The sequence below is a fragment of the Micromys minutus genome (assembly GCF_963924665.1).
Source record: "Micromys minutus genome assembly, chromosome: 17".
Classification (NCBI taxonomy): Eukaryota; Metazoa; Chordata; class Mammalia; order Rodentia; family Muridae; genus Micromys; species Micromys minutus.
The window spans coordinates 27,825,032-27,848,692 of NC_137952.1; the positions used below are offsets into that span (position 1 = coordinate 27,825,032).

General features: G+C 49.4%; 2 protein-coding genes across 4 annotated transcripts in view; both read right to left on the minus strand.

The window, feature by feature from the left end:
• Window positions 1–968: 968 nt before the first annotated feature.
• Window positions 969–14,113, minus strand: PLA2G4F (phospholipase A2 group IVF; the record flags this gene model as incomplete). Its single annotated transcript, XM_080931533.1, is given in 21 exon segments — window positions 969–1,207; window positions 1,486–1,672; window positions 2,552–2,718; window positions 3,092–3,304; window positions 3,439–3,546; window positions 3,625–3,762; window positions 3,942–4,056; window positions 5,005–5,227; window positions 5,462–5,598; window positions 7,580–7,715; window positions 7,908–7,951; window positions 8,123–8,236; window positions 8,351–8,353; window positions 8,357–8,523; window positions 11,053–11,119; window positions 11,712–11,754; window positions 11,974–12,014; window positions 12,291–12,419; window positions 12,497–12,633; window positions 13,174–13,246; window positions 14,003–14,113. Coding segments are annotated over 21 exon segments (2,574 nt in total). The 3' UTR covers window positions 969–986.
• A 2,420-nt stretch (window positions 14,114–16,533) lies between these two features.
• The window catches only part of VPS39 (VPS39 subunit of HOPS complex), a 32,789-nt gene continuing 25,661 nt past the window's right edge, over window positions 16,534–23,661 (minus strand). For all 3 annotated transcript variants that reach the window (XM_080931660.1, XM_080931659.1, XM_080931658.1), the window contains 9 exons: window positions 23,431–23,529; window positions 22,848–22,965; window positions 22,302–22,430; window positions 21,123–21,225; window positions 20,900–20,945; window positions 19,992–20,141; window positions 19,737–19,871; window positions 19,461–19,552; window positions 16,534–18,048 (listed from right to left, as the gene is read on the minus strand). In XM_080931660.1, coding sequence (XP_080787786.1) covers window positions 17,973–18,048; window positions 19,461–19,552; window positions 19,737–19,871; window positions 19,992–20,141; window positions 20,900–20,945; window positions 21,123–21,225; window positions 22,302–22,430; window positions 22,848–22,965; window positions 23,431–23,529 — 948 coding nt within the window. In that variant the 3' untranslated portion in view covers window positions 16,534–17,972. The remainder of the gene's footprint in view (window positions 18,049–19,460; window positions 19,553–19,736; window positions 19,872–19,991; window positions 20,142–20,899; window positions 20,946–21,122; window positions 21,226–22,301; window positions 22,431–22,847; window positions 22,966–23,430; window positions 23,530–23,661) is intronic.

Genomic DNA, 23,661 nt, shown 5'->3' on the forward strand with positions numbered 1-23,661 from the left:
ACCATTACTAAGTGTATAAAACCTATACTCACAGAGGGCTTGGGGTTGCCTCTCCTCTGGATGTAGGCCACCCCAGTGCACTGGCCTAATAAACCTCTTGCTTTTGCATCAATCCCCAATCTCTCGTCTCATTCATGGGAGCCTCAAGTAGCTAAGACTCAATTTGGGTCTTACAGTCCCAAGTGGATCAGGAGAGATGGGAAAGAGGGGGGGGGGAGCTATGTAGATCATCAGATGCAGGAATCCAGGCTAGGTCCACCCCCACCTCATTTGCCCATCCCATGTGAAGGAACAAGTACTAACTAGCCCACCATAGATGGGAATATATACCCACATATACAATGTATGTAATTTTCCATTCACTCTGCCCCCATCTAAACAACCCATTGTCTCCTGAGAACGGGAAGACTATATCTGCGCTGTGTGGCAACAACATGGTATGGGTAAAGTGATGTGTACACCTATCAGGATGGGTCATCTTGGTACAAATTTCGTGAGCCTTAGTAGGGGGAAGCCTGGTGACCTCTGAGGCTAGGATGCAGAGAAGAACCAGTAGAACATGGGCTCAGGTCCATAGGCTGACAACCCACATAGTTCCTGTTTATTCTTGGCATCACTGAGTTCAGGTGCTTTGGAGCGGGTCAGAGCTGGACCACTCTGAGAAAGTGTGAGCAGCTGTAGCTCTACATCAGTATAAGAAAGACAGCTGGATCCTCACCCCTCAGCTCTCTGTGGTGAAGCTCTTAGTGCCTGGGTTGTTTCCAGAGGTCCTGCTGTGGTGAGGGGGTGGGCCCTCTGATGAAGCTGCTGCCTGGTTCTCTCTACACCCCAATATAATAGGAACTTTGTTCTGTCCTGCACAGAATCCCCAAGCACTCAGAGAGAAGTGGGAAAGAGAAACTCCTTAAAGTCTTCACACTTCCTCAGCATGCTCTGCTTGAGGTCCTCCATCACATCTCCAACACGGTCCTCTGACTCTCATCTGGTCAGCCTCCAACCCTTCCCCCAGACTGCCGCCGGTCCAGAGCCAGCTGGAGGGCATGCCTGATAGTGTCCATGTTGTTCAAGACATTGTATCGACTCAGGGTCACCAGCCGATCAAACTCCTTGGGCTCATAGGTAAAGTTCATCATTCCATAGGCAGTATCCGGACCGTTGATGATAAAGTCCCCAAAGGCCTTCTCCTCAGCTGTTTGTCGTTCCACACCTGGGGGTGGGAAACGAAAGACAAGGCTGGAACCCTCTGTGAAACTGATGGGGAACTGATCGTTGTGGACACTTCGCTGCACAGGTGATCTGGCTTGCCCTGAGAGAGACTGTCTTAACTCTCAGGCCCATTAGGAAGAGATGGTTCTTCATAATGGACACAGAGGTCCAGGCTGTGGAGGGCATCAGTGGTTAACCCAGGCCCTCCAGAAGCAATGCTCTCAGACTAGCATCCCACCCTCCCCTGGAGGCTAGAGCAGGCTTCTGACTTCCCCTTACCTGGGGCCAGGTGTGTGCGAAAGGTCCTGTTGACAAGAGGGAAATGCAGCACTATGGGCGAGCAGGGGTCCTCCGCCTCGGTGAACAGATAGCATTCACGGAGGTCCTCAGAGTCCTTGGGGTCCACCTCAATCCTTGGGAAGGGGATCCCTCTGTCCCTGCAGTACTTCTCTGTCACCTTCAGGGCCTGGATGGAGAGGAAAGCTTCTGGCCCCCAGCTGGACTCCCACACACTCAGGCTTCATGCTAGCTCTGTATATCTGAGTGACTTTCTGAGACACCTTTCTATTTGCCAAATAAAGGCGGTATGGTGGTGTGAATAAAAATCGCCTCCATAGGCCCATAGGGAGTGGCACTATTAGGAGGCTTGGCCTTGTTGGAGGAAGTGTGTCTCATTCTCTCCCTGCTGCCTGCAGATCCAGATGCAAAACTCTTAGCTACCTCTCCATCACCATGTCTGCCAGCAGGCTGCTATGCTATGAACTAAAAGCTCCAAAACCAGTTAGATGTTGTTCTTTATAAGAGTTGCCATGGTCACGATATCTTTTCACAGCAATAGAATCCCTAAGACAGTTGGAAAGAAGTGTCTCCACCCCTTCTCCAACCCGTCCTCTGTTTTCTTGGTTACAAGGGCAGTGTTGGAGGGGTTTTCAATCTGTTCTTCAATCCTAGGCAGTCATTAGACAAGGGGGATGAAGAGGAAGTCAGAGAGACCACCAGACCCACATTTGATTGATGGCATCCATCCACTGCCTACAGATTTTGAGGCACTCCTTGCAGGTGTCTCCCTAAGAGGATTTTCATGGCTGGTGTTGCCATAGTAACAAAGGACAGCAACCCTACCATAATTGGGCAGGTTCTAGGACAGAGTCTGGAAGACAGCCGAGACTCTCTTTACACACCCTTTTATAATCCCAGAATTATCCAGCTGAGAGATCTGGGTTGTCAACAATGTTTAAAAAGCACCCACCCACCAACGGTAACACCCAGACCCAGTCGGGCCTCTCAGCAGAGATTTCTTCTCCTCCCCTCTACTTCTCTAGAAGACCCCTGCCTCCATCCTCACCTCAAAAGGGGCTTCCAAGGAATAGTCAAAGGACACGATGAGGTCCACGGCCCGCTGCGGCTGCAGGATCAGTGGAAATGGTGAGTTGATGGCAAAGCCTCCATCTACTAAGGACAGGAAGTCCTTCGTGGGCGTGAGCTCGTTGGGACAGGCATCAGGGTTCTTGTCTGTAAGGCGCACAGGGATAAGTACAGCTGCTCTGGCTAGTAACCCTCTTCTCTTTGTATTGACAAAGTCTCAAGAATTTCCCTGCCTCCCAACAGCCACAGAGTCCCTCACCCTATCCTCCTACCCTCCCTTTCAACTCTTGGCAGTCAGAAAATCCTTCCCCACCAGTAGCAAGAGCCCATGACTTTACCTCCTCCAATACGCAGAGAAAAGACAATGCTGGCCAGATGTGTAGTAATAGGAAGAATTACTTATAACTCCCCCTTCCCAGGATGGGTGGCTCAGAGGTTAAGAGCACTGACTGCTTTTCCAGAGGACCCGAGGTTCAAATCCCAGCACCCACATGGCAGCTCACAACTGTCTGTAACTCACCATGTGGATGCCATGCATCTTCAGAGACCACGAAGCCTTTGCTAGCAGCGTAGTCCTTGTACAGGCAGAGCCCTCGGGTAAAGTTAAAGGTCTGGGCACAAGTAAAGCGGGAGGTGAATATGTCCAGCATAGCCTCAGAGAAGAAACTCTTTGGTTTGATGAGCCTGGTAGGTAGCCGTGTGGGGTCCTGCTTCCGTAACTGTGGCCAGTCATCTAAATGGGAGGCAATGAAATACAGTGAGAAGAGAAGCCATCTTTTGTCCGTCTCTCTCATTCTTCATCCCTCCGCCAGGACCCTGATGAATTGCTGGCAAGTGGTGGTGGCTGAACAGGGTCTCTGCTCTTACCTGTGACACTGACGCTGCCCCTGTGCCAGTCCAGAAAGCCCAGGCTTGGGCCTCTCAACTTCTGGAAGATCTCATACAGGCTGGCTGCAAAAGCACTTCCCCACATACCTACAGAGATGGGCAGGGTCTCTGGTCAGAGCCTGGATCCAGTCCTACCTCTCTCCGAGCTTCGAAGTCTAGACTCACCCTGCAGGTAACAGATGCGGGGCTCTGGCCAGCGCTGCAGCAACCGGCCCATGAAGAACTCAGAGCCAAAACAGTCCGTGGGAATGTAAGCCCCGTACTTGGGGAAACCGACCTCATAGGGGGTGAACTCGCACCACTCTGGAGAGAACAAAGTAACCAGTGTCCTGGTGACTGAGCAGAAACCTTGTCTTCCCCAAACCAGCAATTCAGCTATTCACCAATGTCCCTGATTGTAAGCACCTCCCTTATGTACCTAATAGCCCCATCTTCTTCACCCTCCCTTCAGGTCTCCATCCTTTGTCTCTACATCCAGGTACCTGCAAAGTCTTCCCCACTGATGTTTTGGTGGACATTGATGCATGAGTAGATGGGGTAAGGGTTCTGACCCTGGCTGACCATTTCTTGTTGGTCTGACAGCTTGGCAGGATTTTTCTGAGCAGGAGAGAAAGTAGACAGCTTGGCTTTGGGGGATTCCTGGTCTGTTCTCTATTCCCAGGACTTGATGTCAGCACCCTGAAGGATGTGGTGCACCCACAAGAGAGATTTCACATTGTCAAGGACAGACTATAGCTTTAGGCTGCAGCTGAGCTAAGACCCCTGCAAGGATCTTTGTAATCCCAGTGCCTCTGGGACCACCCTCCCCATCCTTTGTCATTCCAGAAACCATATCAGCAGAGAGAGAGCTAGACCCACAGTTGTAGGGAATCACTGAAAAGCCTGTCTAATTTCCTTTTTTGTTTTCTTTCCCTTTCTTTCTTTCTTCTTCTTCCTCTTCCTCCTCCTCCTCCTTCTTCTTGATTTATTTTATGTGAGTACACTGTAGCTGTCTTCAGACACACCAGAAGAGGTCCTGAGTTCAATTCCCAGCAACCACATGGGGGCTCACAGCCATCTGTGAAATAGGATTTGATGCCCTCTTCTGGTGTGTCTAAAGACAGCAACAGCATGTGTATGTGTGTGTGTGTGTGTGTGTGTGTGTGTTTTATATATAAATATATATGACTTATATATAATTAATAATTAATTTAAAACTTTTTAAAAAAGAAAATCACTGGGAGATATCAGTTCTTATGGTAGAAATGTACTACCACAGGAGGCACACACTTCCAAACAAGAGCTACATACTATGGCTCAGCTGCTCTGAACCTTCTGCCTCTGACTGACTAGGCCTGCAGGTCTAGGAGCAACTGCCCTGGTGACAGGGTCAGAGCTTCATTTGCCAATGGGTGGGCATGGTGCTGCACTTCAGAGGCAGGCAGGAACCACTTTGAAAACAGCTTTTCCTGGGCTCACCCCAGGAGTAAGACAGGAGTAAGACAGAAGAAAAGTGTGGCAGGTGAGCTGGGATAGAAAGAAGGTATTCACTTCCTGTTCTCTTACCTCCTGGTTCAGGAAATACTCAATGATGAGGCCCCACAGGTCCGTGAAGGACATGCTGTGGCCTCTGCTCTCCCAGACCCTCTTCTCCTGGGAGTAGTACTCAAACTGCTCCGGGGACAGCAGCCCTATTTTACTGCTGCAGACTCGAGCAGAGGCATGTTTAATGGGGTCCTGCAAAGTCTTCTGGGACCAGGATGGATCTTTGTAGAGCGTAGAGATGCACCTGCAGATGGGAGGGGGGGATGCCTGGGAGTTAGAGGACAGACCTTCCTACTGTTATAAACACCTGCCATCCTGCTCCCCCACTCAGACACATCCCTGGAACCCAGCATTCCCTCTCACCCTGACCCCATGAGGGCAGGCTCCCAGACCACATCAGAGACTCCACTGGACTACCTGGACATCCTTACCCACCCATAGCTCACTTCTGCTCCATGCTCTATTCCACCTCACTTACCAGGAAGACCCAGAAACCCCACTCAGGTAGGTCACAGCATCCAGAAGACCAAGCTCCTGCAGCCCGGCCAGGCTGCCGTACAGGGAGGTCATGGCTCTGGTTCCACCCCCAGAGCCTAACACGGCTATCACAGGTACCTGAACACAGCGATGGTTTGATAGCAGTGACACTGGACTGTATGTATTACCGCTTCTCCACTGCCATGTACTAGCTCACTGAATTCTCCCGGAAACCCAGTGAGCGCCCCTCCCCATGTTATAGATAACAAAACGGGTGTGCGAGATCCCAGAACACTCTGAAGGCAGGACAAACTATAGGTTGACTATTTTGTCACTGGGTTGGTGTCCTAATCTCTCCACTTGAGGCCTAGCTTGGTTACAGAAGATGGCTGGTTCACACCCCAGTTCCCCATTGCTAGGAGTCTTTGCTAGGGTTACTCTCTTAGATTCTATGCAGTTTCCATTATATTAGGTTCCACCTTGACCCCCAAATGCCCTTCCCATTCCAGTTGTTTCTCCCAGTATTTTTTCCCTCCCAAATTGATCCCTCCTGTTCCCAACCCCACCTGCTCCCATTCCTTCATCCCCACTGAAATCTATTGTATTCCCCCTTCCCAGGGAGATCCTTGCACCCCCCATAAGCCCTCCTTGTTACTTAGCTTCTCTGGGTCTTGGAGGGGTCACTGACTGAGACTCATGGAGGCTCACAAAGGCAAGGAAGTTTGCTAAGGTCCTCTGCATATATGCTATGGCCGAGTAGCTTGATGCTCTTGTGGGCTCCTAACAGTGGGGGCAGAGGCTGTCTCTGACTCTTTTGCCTGATGTAGGACACTTTCCTCCTACTGGGTTGCCTCACCCAGCCTTGATGTGATGAAAGTGCATGGTCTTATTGGAAGTGGTTATGTAGTGTTTGGTGGATGTCTCTGGGAGGCAGAAGTTGGGTGGGTCTGGAAGAGAGGTAGGTGGAAAAGACTTGGGGAGGGGAAGGAAGGGAAGCTATAGGTTATAATATATGATAGAAAATTTTTTTTAAAGGAAAAAATTAATTTGTTGAGGCCCTACCCCTCAAAGAGGACTCTGTTTGTAGATAAAGCCTATAAGGGGAAGTAATGTGGTTAGAATCAGGTACTAGAAGAAGGCCTCAACCTGGCAGAACTGGTGTCCTAACAAGAAGAGAAAGAGGGCTGGCCAGGGTAGGACACCCTGGAATACTAGCACTTGGGAGACTGAGGCAGGGGATCTTAAGTTCAAGACAAGTTTGAATAACATATGAGGTCAGGTCTCTGCTACATAGTAGTAATACTCATCACTAAAAAAATCATTTGGAGGTGGGTGTAGTGGCACTTGCCTTTACTACACTTGGGAGGCAGAGGCAATTGATTCTCTGTGAGTTTGAGGCCTACCTGGTCTACAAAGTGAGTTTGAGGCCAGTTGGGACTACATAGTGAGACTGTCTCAAAAGGGAGGTTAGGGGAGAAGAAAACTTCTGCTCCTGGGTGCACACGCATGCATACACACACACACACACCACCCACATGCAGATACAGACACACACTCACATACACAGACACACACATGTACACATGTGAACACGCACACAGGTATACACTTGCATATACACACACACCACCCACATGCAGATACAGACACACACACACAGACACACACACAGACACACACACACACAGACACACAGACACAGACACACACACACACAGACACACACACAGACACACACACAGACACACAAACACACACACACACACACACACACACACACACGGGGTTTGGGGGGTGACCATGTGAAAGCAGATGTCTGTCAGTCAGAAAGATGGCTCCATGAGAACTTGAATTTCTGTTGTTTAAAGCACTCAGCTGCAGTATTCTGGTTCGGACAGCCCAAGCTGCTAAAGGTGTCCACCCACAGCCAGGATTGTGTAAGTCCTTATTCTGATTCCTGAGGCTGGTTGTGGCCACTGGCTCAAGTGAACCAGCCCATTTGCTCTCTGCACCCTCTGCTGCCTATTCTTCCTCTGCACTTCCTGTCACTCCTTATCCATATCTAAGAGCCCTCAAGGGGATAGGCTGGATTTAGCCAAGTGCATCCTCCACCCCTTACCTGGTCACAGTGTGGAGCCTCGCTCAATCCCATCACTTGCTGCAGGGCCTTGGATGCTACCTGCTTCCTCTTGTCCAGGAATTCCAGCTCCCCACCACAGAGCTCAAAACCGAGGCGCACTTTTAAGTCCTCAGAGCTGCTTCAGATGGAGTGAATTGAGTATGGAGTCCAGTCTACATTCTGGAAAGCCTCACAGAAAAGACCCCAGGGGTCTTCCACGGGTAGGAGGTGGTCCCCAATGGTCTGACCCAAATAGGCAGGAAAGCAAACCCCCTGGAGTATTTCCCACTTCCAGCCAAGCCCCAAGGCCTTCCACTAGCAATCGCACCTCAATCTCATGTCTGCCTTCATCCTCAGAGTCACCTGCTGGCCCTGAAAGAGAAAGACAGTAGTCCCCTCATCCCTGAGTAAGTAGAGTCAGACCTCCCCCACAAACACACATCTGTGGCCCTTAGTGTTCAGGTAACTGGCCAGTGTGGGCCCTAGACCTCTCTTGGTGATCACGGGGCAGACAGGAGTCCCTAACACCAGACTAAACCTTACCCCCTCCAGGTCCACAAGTTCCGTTAACTCCTGGTTGAGGGGCAGAGAGGAGAGCAGGATGCTTGCTTTGTCTGTCTTGTTGGTCTGAGCCTCTAGCTCATCACTTGAGCCATTCTGTGGAGAAGAGCAAGGAGCGATTTGGGATGGAAGATGTGCCTCCCAGACACTCTGGAGTCTCTTTCTACATGGGCTCATTCCATTATTTCTTCCTTGCCATAGCTCACTTACATGTTAAACTAGGAGCTTTACCTGCATCTCTACATACAGCTTGGGGCTCAGCACTGGGTTCGTGTGGAAGGTAAAGGTCTCTGGGAGACCTGACTCCATGGTCGGCTGCAGAGGCACTAACTCTTTTGGCTTTTCATAGGCCCCAGGCACTGCCAGCTGGATCTGCCTCGAGCCTGAGGCAGAGATCGGTGAGGGGGAGATGTAAGTGTGGCTCAGGACAGTCACCGGGGTGACAGTAATCCCTGCTCTTCCCCAGACCCCTACCCACCGTTTCCCTGCTCACTCAAGCACTTTGACCACAGGGGGCAGGGGGGGGGAACAACGTGAGCTCTTGGGTTCTGGAACCAATCAGCCCTGATATGGTTGGGGAAACATACAAATACTAAGAGGGAAGGGAATGGGTCAGCCCATAGCTTACCGGGGCTGGTGACTTTGAAGTTTCTATATTAATTACCTAACATATAACTAATTATATAAACATCCATTTATTATTGCATTAGTTACCATTTTTTCAACTGTTAACATTCCCAACTTTCTTGACTCAATTCATACATCCCGTTCCTTGCTTAGGGGAGGGAGGTTTGTGTCCAAAGCAGATTGCTTTGTCCTTAGCTTCCAAAAGTAATAGATCTTGGGAAAATGTGGAGGCTCGGACAAGGAGGTAAGGAGGCAGAATAGCAATCTAGGTACAGATGGTTATATGTTGCAGAAGAAGAAGGGTTGGAGGTCAGCTCAATCTAGGTGAGACCCAGGCTGGGAAAAAGAGAATAGAGCTGCATGTATATTGGCAAGGAACGTGGGGTCTCTTCCTGTGTCACTTCTTAGCAGCTTTGGGAAGTGGTAGCTGTCTAATGCCCAGGCCAAGACACACACACTGCAGTGAAGGAAAGTCTGGGTCTCAAACACATCACAGGAGCAACAGTGACCTAAAGGGTCGGAGGACAGCAGCAGAGATCCTATCCTTGCACAAGATGAATCTAGACTTCACATGCCCCGAAGTAGGTGAGACCATCAAAAAGCTGCTTTTACACTCCCACCAGGGTTTATGGCCAGAGACGGAGTCAGACCACAATGCCATGCACTGAAGAAATGCCAGACCTTTCGGTGAAGAGAACGGCCTTGGGGTGTGCCAGATCTGTGGTTGGTCGTGGCTCTCCCGTGTATTGGTGCGTGACCTAAAGAGGTTAGTGATCGCAGCTGCTTTCTATGGCCACCGCGAGGAGATAGGACCAAATAGATGCCATGATTCTCCATGTCACCAGAGCAGCATTTCTCCCGAAGGGTCCACTCTCTCTCCATTAACGGTCACACCGCCAGGTTCCACTCCCACACCTGGAAGTCTCCTCCTAGGCAGTTGCCTCTGTGCCAGACTGCACTCACGGCCCCCGCCCCGCACTTCTCAGGCTTCTTACTTCTTGCCATGCTGCTATTGTGTGCGTGTGGGGAGTGTCTCTTCTCGGTTCTCAGAGGAATGATTTGGATCAAGGGACACATTTAAGCAGTTCATTTATCAAAGCAAACACTCCGCAGAGAAATTGCAGTGAGAGGCCACAAGGCAGGGAGAAGCACTGTGCGTTCTGTGTTGTGAGTTTTAAGGACGTTCTATGTTAGCTCATGTCTAACTCTTTGGAGATTGCTTAAGGTCCCATGATGTCAGGACTTTGAATTGAGACATTTTGTTATTTTTATTTAGGTTGTGTTTCTCCCCCCCCCCCCGTGTGTGTGTGTGTGTGTGTATGTGTGTGTGTGTGTGTGTATGTGTGTGTATATATGTGTGTGTGTGTATATATATGTGTGTGTGTGTGTATATGTGTGTGTGTATATATGTGTGTGTGTATGTGTGTGTATGTGTGTGTGTATGTGTGTGTGTGTATGTGTGTGTGTGTATGTGTGTGTATATATGTGTGTGTGTGTGTATGTGTGTGTGTGTGTATGTGTGTGTATGTGTGTGTGTGTATGTGTGTGTGTGTGTGCTGTGACTATACATGACCATTCACACATAAGGAGGTCAGAGGATGTTAGTGTCCTACTCTGTCACGCTCCATCTTATTCCCTTGAGATAAGGACTCTCCTTGAATATAGAGCCAAGCTGGCAGCCAACAAGCCCCAGCAACCCTCCTGTGTCTGTCCCCCATGGCCCTGGGGGATACTAGGTGGGGATACTAGTTTTGAAGTAGATACTAGGGTTTTGAATTTAGGTCCTCAAGTTTGTGTAGCAAATACTTTATCCACTGAGCCATCTCCTTAGGCAGGCTTTTGTTATTTTTAAGACTGAGGTTTTACATGAAGGGCAGAGGCCTCAATTTTACACAAAACGGGCAGACTGCACAAAGTGGAAAGGAGAGACACTATCTTCTCCTAACTTCTCAGGTCTTCTACAGTAACTAAATGACTTCAGTTCCTAGGAGCAGACCAGGCCACCTGCCTTCCAGCTTCAAGTTTAACCAGATGACTTGTCTGGGCTAGTAACATGTTAGTGGCTAGGATGTGAGTAAAGGCTTAAAAAGCATTTGCTCAATTGATTTGTTTTCTTGCACCTCTGAGATCTTAAGAGTGTGTCCAGGCTGGTCACAGAGGTGGTCACTCTCAGCTGAGTCCCTGCTGTCCTCTCCCTACCTTAAGCAGTGAAAATGTTAAGAGCCACCTCTTTCATATGTGATACAGGGAGAAGGCAAGTTCTAAGGCCGAGGAACAAGACTCACCGAACTCTCCAAGTGATGCTGTCTTGTGTCCAGTGACTGTGCCCTCAATTTTCAGACAAGGGTGAGCCTGAAGAAAGCAGATTCCTTAGGAATCAGGGAGATCCCAGGGTCTGACCAGGATGGAGGGAGAAATAACTAGGGCAAGGGCTATAACAACCCTTGGTCCTTATTGGCAAGGGTCTTTTGTGACAGTCCCCAAGGTAGTGCTATATTCTTCCTGAGGACTTATAAAAGTGGGCCTTGGGGGCTGGAGAGATGGCTCAGTGGTTAAGAGCTCTTCCAGAGGTCCTGAGTTCAAATCCCAGCAACCACATGGTGGCTCACAACCATCTGTAATGAGATCTGATGCCCTTTTCTGGTGTGTTCAAAAACAGCTATGTACTTACATATAATCAATCAATCAATCAATCTTTTTAAAAAAGTGGGCCTTGGTGGAAAAGGGAATTATGGTGTTCCCTCAGCAGCCAGAGTCCCAGGGGAGCAATAGCTCTGTGAGGCCCATACAGGGTAGAGGTAGCTTCTTGTTCTTCATTCTCCAGGCATATCTGCCTTCTAAGGAAGGACCGAGACCAAGTGTCTTCTGGAGACTTATGGGCATCATAAATTCAGTCTCCTGCTCCCCAGTCCCACACAGTCCCATACCCATCTTCCCTACTCACCACCAGGACACCATTGGTGATGACTTCAGATGCAGGCATCTGACTGTAAAAGATGGAGAGCTCATGGGTTATCACACCCTCTACCATGGCTAGTAAAACTATATGACCAAAGCAGCCTGGGAAGCAGGATACAGCTATAGATAGGGAGACTTGTCACCTAACATGCAAGTAGGTATCAAAACCAGGCTGTCCTCCCTGAAGCCAGGCTTCCGTGGCTAGTGAGGGATTTGAGGGTTGAGACACCAGCTCTAACCAGACTCACCTCTTTTCCAGAGTAAATTCTACTTGCAGCTCTTTTGGGTCCTACACAGGAGTGAGAAAGGTATCAGTTTTCAAGAACCTTCAAACATCTCAGGGAATGCCCCTGCCTCCCAACCTTGCTCAGCTCTAAGGCCCAGGAAATTGGTCTGGAATGGCCTCTCATAGGCTTAGGGGGTAGTAGCATTTCCTGTAGAGTTTCATTCATTCAGAAAAAATGTGCCAGGTACTGTTCCATGACTGAGGCCAAAGATGGCTGCCTGTCCATGGCTGGGGTGGGGTGGGAGTCTTCTAGAGATTTACTCACTGTTTAGTCCTTACCTGCTGCTTCTGAGGGAAGTTTTTTATGCAAGGCTGGCCTAGCTGGAGAGTACTCAGGTCAAACAGAAGTGAGAAGACCTTGTCGCTGTCCAGGACATCCTTGTCATAAAGGACAAGCTTCAGGACATTCTGGGGATAGGACTGGAGGATCAGTTTTGTGGAGGGACTCATTGGCCTCCAATGCCCAACCCCTTACTGGCACACACCTTCACGGCACCGTGGATCCGAAAGTGAAAGGTCTCATTCCACTCTGGGTCACTGCAGTCAACCACTGTCCTTGTCCTAGTGGGGCTAAAAGAAGCTGTGGGCAGCCATAGTTGAACATAGCAGTCGGCTTTGGACCCTGCAGGTAAGAGGGGGAGGGGACTTGACATCAGACCTATTGTTGCAAAGGTTTCCTGGAGGCTGGGCTCCAAAAGAAAGGAGGCTGCTGCCTGTGGCAGGGGAGAGAGTGTTGGTGTTCTGGGCTCTACCTTAGCCAGTTAAACTTCCCACTCAGCTGACAGAAACCTCCTGCAGCAGCCACAGTTCAAAGGGTCTTGTGGAAGCACAGACCACTGAGTAGCTCTTTGAAACTGTCTGACTCGGGCAATAAAATTCTGTGCCCTGTGTGAGTCCTGCCGAAGACCCTGGAAAGCAGGCATTGATGTGTGACAATGGGAGCCTAACACACCTTCACAAAGCCTCCTAGAGTTAGGGGGAGGCTGAAGTCTGCCCGACTCACCCCTCCCTCCAGTGTTCCTGCCTGCCTGCCTGCCTCACATCAAGACACCCTCCCTTGATGATTAACACCACCCTACCATCCTACTCCAAGTGAGTACACACACACACAGCTTTGAGAACACGGTAGAGAAAAGGAAAAGATGGGGTGAGACTCACTCACATTTATCCATGTGCTGGACATTTCTGGCCCTCAGCACCTTCACCTGAAGGTCGTAGTACGGGTGGGTTTCCAGCTGAAACAACAGAGCCCTAGGAACTCAGTTCCAGGAAGCTAGGGATGACTTGATCTCTCTCAGGTGTTTTCTGCCTTGGGTCTCTACTCTGTCTTACCACAGAGCTCGTCTGGCCCAGGTCACTAATATTCCTATGCTAGAAGCTCTGGGAAGCTTTTGCAAGGTCCGGGGTGCTGGGTGGTCAGGATTGGTGAGGAGCCTGGAATCTAGGGATCAGCTCAACTCTTAGTGTTACTGTGAGCAGCTAAGCTAGGTAGGTTTTATTATGGTCAGCCTACAGCTGCCCTCTTGACGTGATCTGGGCACTAGGATAATGTATTTAAGAAGGTTAAACATTCAGAGAGAAAGCCAGAACCCACTACACCCATCAGCTTCCAGTTGGGCTGAAAGACCAACCAGAGATAGGGAATGGGGAAGGTGAGAAATAAAGTCTCCTGGCTTGTTCTGGTCTGATTAAGTCACTAGATTAAAGACTGGGCTCAAAATACCAAACCAAACCAAACAAACCCCCTTTGCCTTCTCTCCACAATGGTTATGCAGCTCGACTAGCACATTCCTGGCAAACCAACCACAGGCAACGGTCACAGGTCGCCACGTTTTCTCTTTGGAGGCCTTGGCCCGCCTCTCTATTTTGAGCTTTCCCAGGTTATCTGTGGTATGCTCCACCCTAAATCAAGCCCCAATGCAATGGCTGGCTTAGTCCCCACGGGGCTCTGCAGTCCAGTCAGCTCTTCCCAGGTGAGATCAGTACATTACCCTCCAATGCTTCCATTGAGGTTCCCTCTTCTCTGTCTTCCGTAGCAGTATTGCTCCAAGAAGGGGCAGTCCCTTGCCTGCCAGCCACTTGGGCTGGAGAGTCCAGGGCATGGCCAGTAGCAGCTCAGGTCCCAGGAGAGAGCCAGCCTGCTTCCCAGAGCTGCCCTTCCTCTGGTTATACCGTCCCTCAGGTCTGACAAGTAGTGCTGGAGTGGGAAGGGTGGAGCCACTGCAGTGCTGAGGGGCTGGGGCTGGGTGGCTCCTGGGGCTGGAGGAGGGGTTTGAAGTGCTCCGGGAAATGAGTGGAGCCTTCTTTCCCCAGGCAACGGGCAAGTTGGTCCCTTTCCAAGAGATTCTTAGGGTCCTCCTGCTTAGGCTCTGCTCTCCAACCCAGGCCCTGTTTACCTGTGAGCTAGTTGTGAAAAACAGACACCACTCCCTCATACCACTCCCATCCCTTGCCATGGGTAGGCAAGAGTCCAGATGTTCCTGTTTCCAACTAGACTGCCATTAGCAGAAGTAGGGAGGTATGATGATCGGGGGTAACCTCATCAGGCTGCCAGAAAGCCCCACACCCTTTCTCCTTCAAGTCCCAGTTTCTCCACAGCTCTTTAGCAGAAACACAGTCCCCCTCAGAGGGGACTCTGATAACATTTTATGTCTCTTTTGGCCTCCCTCAGCTATTCCCTTAACACAAAGGACCTGCTACATGGTATGTCTGTACTATGCTCAAAGTCACCCATATCCTGAAAAGATTCACTTCATGACTCCCTTCTTGGGTAGTGGCATGGCCAGGCGGTATAAACAAGGACGGAAGACAGGCAGGCCACTCTGTCCTTAAACTTCCAGGGATAAAGGCTTTAAAGTGCCTCCTGCTGCCAAATCCATGTCATTTTCTTTTCCATAGACCACAACCACCTAGGTGGCTAGGCAGGGGCAGTGGCTGGCAAAAGAAGTTTCTAGGAGAGTGAGCTGTTGAGAGATTTTATTCATCTCTTTAACCACAACCCTTTCATATAGCCAAGGGCCGGGGCACATAGAAGCCTAGGACTTGGCATTCTGAGGCAGGAGGCTCACTCGAACTCAGCAGTGAGAGACCAGTTTGAAGTACAAGATGAGACCCCATCTCGATCAGGTCATCTCTACTGTCTCCCCACAGACATACAGCTGGAGGCTGAAATGACATCCCCAAAGGTGAATTAACTCCTAAACTAACAGGCCAAGCTCAGACCAGAAATTCCAGAACCAGAGGTGATGTAACTAATGACCTGTTTCACCTCGGATGGTAAAGTCGGGATCTGACTCAGAGATGGCTAAGTCCGGCCCCCTTGCTGATCAGGTGGATAGTGTGAGCATCTGAATCCATAGTCCGGAGCCTGAGGCTTTGGTTAAGAGGGGCGCAGTACTAAGCTGATTGAGTGCTTTTGGGCTTAAGCCACATTCTCTGCTCAGAAGCCATCACCCCATGCGTTAACAGATGATGCCTCAACTCAAAAGTTCCAGATGATTTCCACTGGCCAAAAAAATCTTCAGGATGGCCATAGACAGATATCTGGGGTGAGGGTATTATGGAGACCAAACTTTTAGAGCTGGGAAAAGTGATCCAACTTTACTTTTCAGTCCTTCACCCAGACCAATTCTGCATCTTCACCGGACACACCATAGTGAGCTTTAAGAGGCACAAAGCAATGCTGTGTTCGATTCTTAGCTCCCAGGGTGATGATGGAAATATTCTGTGCATGTAATGTCGGTCACACATCCACGTGTGCTGTGTGATGCTGTCCTGGCCACACAGATGGAGGCATTTGTGAGAAGAGTGTTAGGCCTTTTAAACTTTGATTCTTTGTGAATTTCATGCACTCCAATTTCATTCATCTCCCCGACTCTTGCAACCTCCCCGCCAGAAGGAAAACAAACAGAATACCATCGCGGAAGTGCTAGTACATCAGTGGTCCCACAGTATACCCTTTTGTCCATGAATCTTTCCTTGGAAACGTTCATTGCAATGAGTTACTGGCCTGGTTCTGCTACAGTATCAATACTGGATATTATTGTTGCCCTGGGTCATGGAGCTCTTGCAGCTTTGTATCTGCAGGACCGGCCCCTTTATGTGCTCCAGCAGTTCGTAGACGGGGGTAGATGTTGGGGTGGGCCAACTCAAAGCCCTGGATCTGAGCCTGGGTGGTAGCTGAGTTGGTCAACAACCAGCTCTCCTGAACCCACACCAGGGTGAGCTCTCTAGCTGCAGCAGGCAAGAGGCAGGGCCAGCTCCCAGGCTTTTGTTCAGTCACTAGCCATCTTATCCTTCTCTTAGCTACTATCCCCTTATTATTAGTCCCATTAAAGTCTCAGAAAGGAGAATGGGAGGTTCAAGGAGACTTGGTTTTTGGCTTATGTTTACTGAGAAGCAGCCCCCCATCATCCTCAGGCTGCTGCTCTCCCTCTTCCCCTCCCCAACCCGCTATGGAGGACAGGATCCAGGGCAGAAAGGATGGAGTTTGGAAAAATGATATGCACACCATCCAGGAGAAAATACAGGTTTTATTCTACTGCTTCAAACAGTTCATAAGAAGGGATGCTTGTAGCTTACCAGGTAAGAGGGCAGGGCTCATGTGATGGCCCAAGTCCTGTCTATGGGGAGTTGCCTGGCATTCCAGGGCCACTCTGAGGAAGTGCATTTTAAGCTGGTGGGGATGGGTTCACGGGTAGCACTGGTCTCTTTTTCTTAAACTTTGTGTGTGCATGTGTGCCTGGTGCCTACAGCCTCCAATGCCAGAAGCCCCGGTGTACCTTTTGCTGGTTCCCTGACATGCTCAACAGAGAGCCAGCGGTAAGTTCTCAGTCCATCTGTCCTGCATTGCTGTTGGCCATTCCTCAGTGCTTCATAAACACACAGCATCTCATCACTGTCAGTTTCTGGTCAGTTGTTCCCTGTGTGCTGTGCAGACACACATTACCAAGCTATCCCAGAGCAATCCTCCAGTCTTGCAAAAAAAGGCCAGGGAACAACTATGGCCACGAAAGCAATAGGACAGAAAGTGGCTAAAGCAGAGAAAGATGCTCAGAGCTCAAAGAACTCACCTACAAAGGCTCAACAGCCTGTCCAAGCAGCTGGTGAGTGGCTGAAGCCGGCACTTCTGCAGAGATCCTGCTTAGACCACACACCCTGCACAGTGCTGCCCGGGAGGTACCAAAGCCTACACCTACAGAGACCTGTGCTTTCCTACACACCTTGGTAGAAAAGTTCAGCTCCTGAGAACCTTAGTACAATGTATGTGACACTTGCTCATCAGTGCACTCCTGGAGACCCAGACTGTGCCTGCCATTTGCCACATTTAAATATTAGTTACTCCCTACCTCCCAGTCTACAGAGTATACGAGAAGAGATCGGGGGGGGGGGGTAAATAAATAGAAAGAAAAGCAGACAGAAAATTAGACAGATAAGCAGGGAGACTACTTGGAGGACACAGGGCACAGCTCCTGTGGAGAAACCATTGGCAGTATAAGCAGCCTGTGGTCAGAGGGGCCGGACAGCTCTAGTACTAAGTTCCCATGGGACTCTCCAGGCTGCCATGCGGGGTGATCCTGTGAAGCTGCGTAGTTATTGTAATAGAAAACTCACAGTCAACAACCCCATGGGTACAAACACTTGAGATGAGAGAAATCTTTGTCCAGGTGATTGGTATACAAAGGCAAGACGGTGCATTTCCTCCTGTCCAAGCAGGAGTTAAATTCCTGGAATTGTCTGCAACACGACAGCATAAGATATAACTAATTTCTTCTAGTAAAAAGCCGGCGATGCCAGGTCACAAATCCAATGAATTCAGAGATGTTCCAGAGAGCAAGGTGGCTAGCAATGTCCAAATGAGGGAGACACTTGATGGTAGCAGTCCCTGGTTCCTAAGGTGGCTGCTCGTTCAACTCTCTGGGAAAGCTGAGCTGTCCACTGCTGAGTGCTTGGGATACGGGCTCAGGTGTCAGCTGAGTTGACCTCTTTGGAGCAGAAGTAGTGCACAACCACTCCATTGGGGTATCTTGCAAATGCACTGTGTGAAAGAACAGCTGAGAGTGAGCAGTGTTCCAATGTTCCAAGTCTCCTCCAGCACCTGCAAGAAGCATCACCCCCAGAAGCCACCCCAACCCAAAGAACAGCCTACTCCAACATCTCTGGAACCCTGTAGTACCACTCCTCCAAAAACCAGAGCAGAACTATACGCCATCCAAGCGCACGCAAACAGTTTGTCACTCCGTCAGTGCAGCGTTAGGGTAGAGGCTAGTGGTAGTTTGATCCTTAGTAGCACTAACTAATCAACAACAAACCAACCAGGCAGATGTGTGGGCAAACAAAAAGCCAATACAGAACATGTGCCCTTGGCTTGGCACTGGGAATCATGTTCAGCAGAACATGTTCCAGGATAGATCTAATGAAGTACAGCAAGTTAAGCCTCTGCAGACAAAAGGTCTCTTCCTGCTGAGCAAGTAAAGGCAGACCATGCTCCCTGCAGGCCGGGGGACTGACTCTGGGGCTATCTTAACAATAATTCTGGCTCAGGAGGTTGCACAAGCCATGAAAGAAGATTGCAAGATCTGGTTTTCTCCCTCTAGGGCTCATTCTCTCTATCTGGCATGATGGTGCAGGCCTGTACTGTCAATACTGGGGTGTGGCTGAGGCAGGAGGATTGATTCAGAGTTCCAAATAAGCCTGAGCCAGCCCATATCTCAAGGTTTTCTGTATGTCTCTCATCCTCTTACTGGGTCTCTATTTTCACTGTTAATTTTAGTTGTCAGAGAACTGGAGCTTTCTGGGCAAGAGTTCAGCACCCCCTCATTATCAAAGCTCCTTCCCAACAGATATGGCTTGCTCTATTAAGGCTCAAGAACTCAATGAAACAGACAAAGCTATTCTCCATGGGTGTGAGGTCAGTGCTGTCATGTGACAGAATCTCAAACCACCTGGGGCTGGGTCTCTGGATCTACCTGTGGGGGTTATTAACTGTTAACTGATGTGGGAAGACAAATCCTCCCACTCCACCCTCTACACCTCTAGGTTTTCCAAGACAAGGTTTCTCGGTATAGCCCTGGTTGTCCTGGAGCTTGCCCTGTAGACCAGGCTGGCTTCCAACTCAGAGATCAGCCTGCCTCTGCCTTTCAAGAGACTAAAGGTGTGCACCACCACAGCCCAACAGAAAAGACCAATCTTGACTATACGTAGGACTAGTCCCTTGGCAGGGACTGAAGAATGAGGAAAGCCAGCTGAAACTAGGGAGCAACCACTGTTCTCTTTCTTGGCTGGAATGCAGTGTGGCCAGCTGCTTCAAGCTCCTGCCTTCCTCAGCTGCCCTTGTGGAGTATTTTATCACAGCAACTGGACAAGAAACTAAAGGCAGAAACCGATCCTGCCCGTTAGCGCTCTCAGGGAACCCCATCTGCACCCAGAGGCTGCTCAGGGGAGGCTCACCTGTTCCCAATCTTCTTCTTGCACACCATGCACACCTTCTCCTCAGTGACGATGCACTTCACCTGCTGGTGTAAAATCCGCTCTTCCTGAACCTGAAAGAGACCGGAGAAGTTCTATGTCCAGGTGCAGAAGCAGAAGGTAAAAGTCAGGCCTGTTTCATGTGGAACGGCATGCTGACTGCTGGACCACCTGAGCTGTGCTGCCTCCATAACAACAGGTGTGTGAAAACTCAACTAAAACCCAAAGGCTGCCCTCTACAAATGCGCAAGGCCATACCCTGAGGAACTCCGCATGGAGAAGATTCTTAAGCACTTGGTTGAACCGTTTCTTTTGTGCATTTTCTTCTAAGACCTTTTCTAGAAAGATGCGTATGTCATTGATCTGAGTGTTTGCTGGCAGAAGGTTGATTGCCTAGGGCAGAGACAGGATGGGGCAGGTTAGGGAGATCAGAATGGAACCAGAAGAGCTCATGCCTGCCCCTTCCCCAGCCCTCTAGTCACTCCAGCTCCGCCCGAATGCGCAGGGCCTGACCTTGGTGGTGTCTAACTTGCTGTAGTGCAGCTCTAGGACCTGAAGGGCAGCCTGGAGGTTGGCCTTTGGCTCCAAAAGCTCTAGTTTGATTGGTCCCAGGCAGTGAATACTTGGAGGCGACAGGTACATCCGAAGCAGGGACAGATAAACCTGTTTCATAGACAGAAAGATACATGTCAGGCCTGAGGCAACCCTCCTAGAATCCTCAGCACTGAGACTCCCTAGTGATTAGAGATCTGGTTGGTAGCAACCACAGGCATGGAGCATTCCAAATTTATCACCTGCCCCTGAATTTCTGGCAAAATCAAGCAGCCAAATGAGGATGCCAATACTGCTCTGAATGCCTTGTATCTGTTTAATGTGCCATTCACAGAAAGTCAACACTGCAAAGTAACCTAAAGATTTCTCTCTTTGTTTTTTTAATGCTTTGAAGGTTGAGAACCTGGCTATATTTCTAGGGCCTCAGGATCACTTCAAGCTAGCTCTCTCAGCATTGGGCCATATCTGTCTTTGTCTCTGGGGCCGTCCTGTACATCATTTAACAGTACCTTGGGCCTCTAGTCCCAGATTCCCACCCCACTCCCAGTTATACCAATCACAAATACCCCACGACACTGACAAACCCATATATGATCAGACCCTTCCTCCTAGATTAATCACATTAATTCAGTGTATGTGTCAGAACTCTTGAGAGGGACAGGGTAGGTGACAACAGATGAGCAAACCAGGACATATGGTCACTCGGTTTCTTTCCCTGTAGACATATGCAAACAATCATTTAGTGCACTGACATATGCCGTGTCTCCCTTCGTGACTAAGCGCCACTTTGCCCACACTGGATGGGCAGTGCTATACTGGCTACACTGACAGGAAGTGCACGTGCTCCCTTGTCACAGCTGCCCACTTACATCTTTGTTGCCTTCTTTGTTATGGTCATAGTGTTTGTGGCAGTACCTGCAAGGGAGACAGTGGTGAGAGCAGGCAAGAGGGACTACATGGAAGGTGTCCACATAGCTGCCAACAGTAACCGGACCAGACTGGCCAGGGGAGGTGAGAGGTATGGGGTGACCTTTGTGGCTGCTCATCTCTGTCTTGAGACTCCTTTGGAGGCAGGAAGCAGAGCTGACTTACTCCTTAGCCATCTTCGTGTCCTTCAAGACGTGAACATAGATGAAGAGAGCTTGTTCGTGCTTCCCCATGCGCCCCAACAGGAGAGCTCTTTCTTCTAAGAGGCCTAGGAGGGGAAAGGACTCCAAGTCGCTGCCACTGCCATTATATATGCACAAGCCTGAGGATAAGCCACCGAGGGAAGGCATCCTGGGGCAATCCAAAATGTAAGAAAGGACTTTGAGAACCAAGTTAGCTAGTTCAGTAACAGCACTTGCTGCCGAGTCTGGTGATCTGTGTTCCTCATACAAGGCATCCTTTATCCACTAGAAACACATCACGACACATACATACATATATGCATAATAAATACATATAACAGAATAAAATGACTTCAAGAATAATAAATGGAGGAAGATTAAAACCACCAAACCAATCCTCCAAAATAAAAAACAGAACAAAACAACCCCCCTCAAAATAAATAAGGGGCTGGGGCACGGCTCAGTGATATAGCACATGCTCAGCACATGTGACCACCATATTAAAAATGTAGTGAAATAAAATAGTAGAAAATATTTCCTTTCTTTATGGGAGAAAATTATTAAAAGCGTTTTTATAGAAGGAATAGATGTAGGGGGTTCTGTACTCATTCCCCACCCTCCCATCTGTTTTACAAACAGGTCTCTCTACATAGCTTTAGCTGTTCTGGAACTCTTAGACCAGGCTGGCTTTGAACTCACAGAGATTGGATTGGCCTGCCTCAGCCTCTCAAGCACTGGGATAAAAGGCATGCACCACTATGGCTGGCTGTGTTTCAACCTTTTAACAATTGGCCATAAACTGAGCAATAATACTTATCAAACAACCACGTCCTTTCAGACTAGAAACCCCAGTGGACGTGAGGCAAAGACGTGATGTTCGCAGAGCTGATGCCAGACAGCCCGATTACAAGGAGCGCTCAACAGTGAGTTCCAGCAAGAATTACTTTGAAGCAGCAGATTACAATCTACAAATTAGCATATGCTTCACACCCAGAGTCTTTTCCCAGCCTCAGCAAAAGAGGGATGTGGAGGAACAGGAGTGACGGCCTGGAAGCCTGATCTCACACCCACCTTTGAGGAGGGCTGAAGAACAGCAGTAAAGGGAAAAATGAGCCTCTCTATGCTTAGCTGCAACAGCTCCGACTCTGAGCCAGACACTCACCATCAAAGGGGAAATCACAGATGAGCCGGCCTGGATCATAGTAGCTGGAAATCTCCAAGAACATGAGCAGCTTCTGTCGGTATTCCCCCAGTTCACCCCCTTCCTCTCCAGCAGGGACTGAACTTTTGCCTTTGAAAGAAATCAAGCTCCATATGAAAGGATGCTGTTAAGCAATAATGTGGGGGTCATACAAAGGAAATCGGGCTCAGGGATGTCACTCTGTTATCAAGGAAGGGCTTCCCAGGTTTCCCAGGGGAGTTCTTTTACTCCATGGTCTCTCTGGTTCTAAAACACTTGTGGAACATTAAGGAAGGCTGTGAGTACACAAATGTGTTGGATGCCATGTCTCCTAGCAACATAGCTGTCATTTTGCAGACAGATCAGTTCCTTCTGTCCTACTGGAGGAAGTCACTCAGTGACCCTGACTCCTCTACAGGACTTCCCATCTACCTGGAGAACAATAGGGCCTGTTTCCCCACTCACAGGCACTGAGCTCTGAATGACTGCTAAGATCTGGGGCCACCTGCTTTGGATGGGCACTGATACCTTCGGGAAGCGACAGGAGGTAGTCTTTCATCAGACTCTGCACTTTCTCACAGTACAGCTGGATCAGGCAGTTGTGGAACCGTGAGCCTGTCTCCTCCCACACATGAATGATGTGCTCCTGAGGCAGAATGGAAGTCAGTCTGGTTGGTAATCAAGTCTATCTCCCGGTCTCCCACTCAGGTCTCATACCCATTGTTCCTTAACTAAGCTATAAAGATCACCAAGGAGCAGCTCTTCCAAAATCCATGATAAAACCCAGTGATGTCAGGGATGGTTTCTTCAATCTAAACTGAAACTTACTCCGTAGACCAGGCTGGCCTTGACCCCAAGACTTCTGCCCGCCTCTGCCTCTCAAGTGGGAGTGATTAAAGGCCATCATTCTTCATTCCTTTGGTTCCCTATTAGACCAGAAAGCTTTGCTAAGGAGTGTTCTAGCTTGGCTCCCTGGGATTGTTTTTTTTTTCCAGAGGAAGCTGAAATAACTGTTCTCATATTCTCACCAAGATCCAAGTGACCTTACCCTACTTGGAATCTGAGCAGCCTAAATGGCCCATATGCCCCATGGTACTAAGCTTAACCTTACCAGATAAGGAATGGCCAGACCCTTGAAATTCTCAATCAGGAAGTTGAGCACTCGGTCCCGTGGCAGAGACTCCACCTCTGGGAGGTCTTCGGTGAAGATCTGTCAGAACAAACCTGAGTTCTACAAGCAGAACCTCTGACTCAGGCCACAAATACATAGACCCGCAAGTGTTGGGGCTGCAGACACTTTGAGGGTAAGGGGTAGACCAGTTGCTGGCTGGTCTATAGTGGC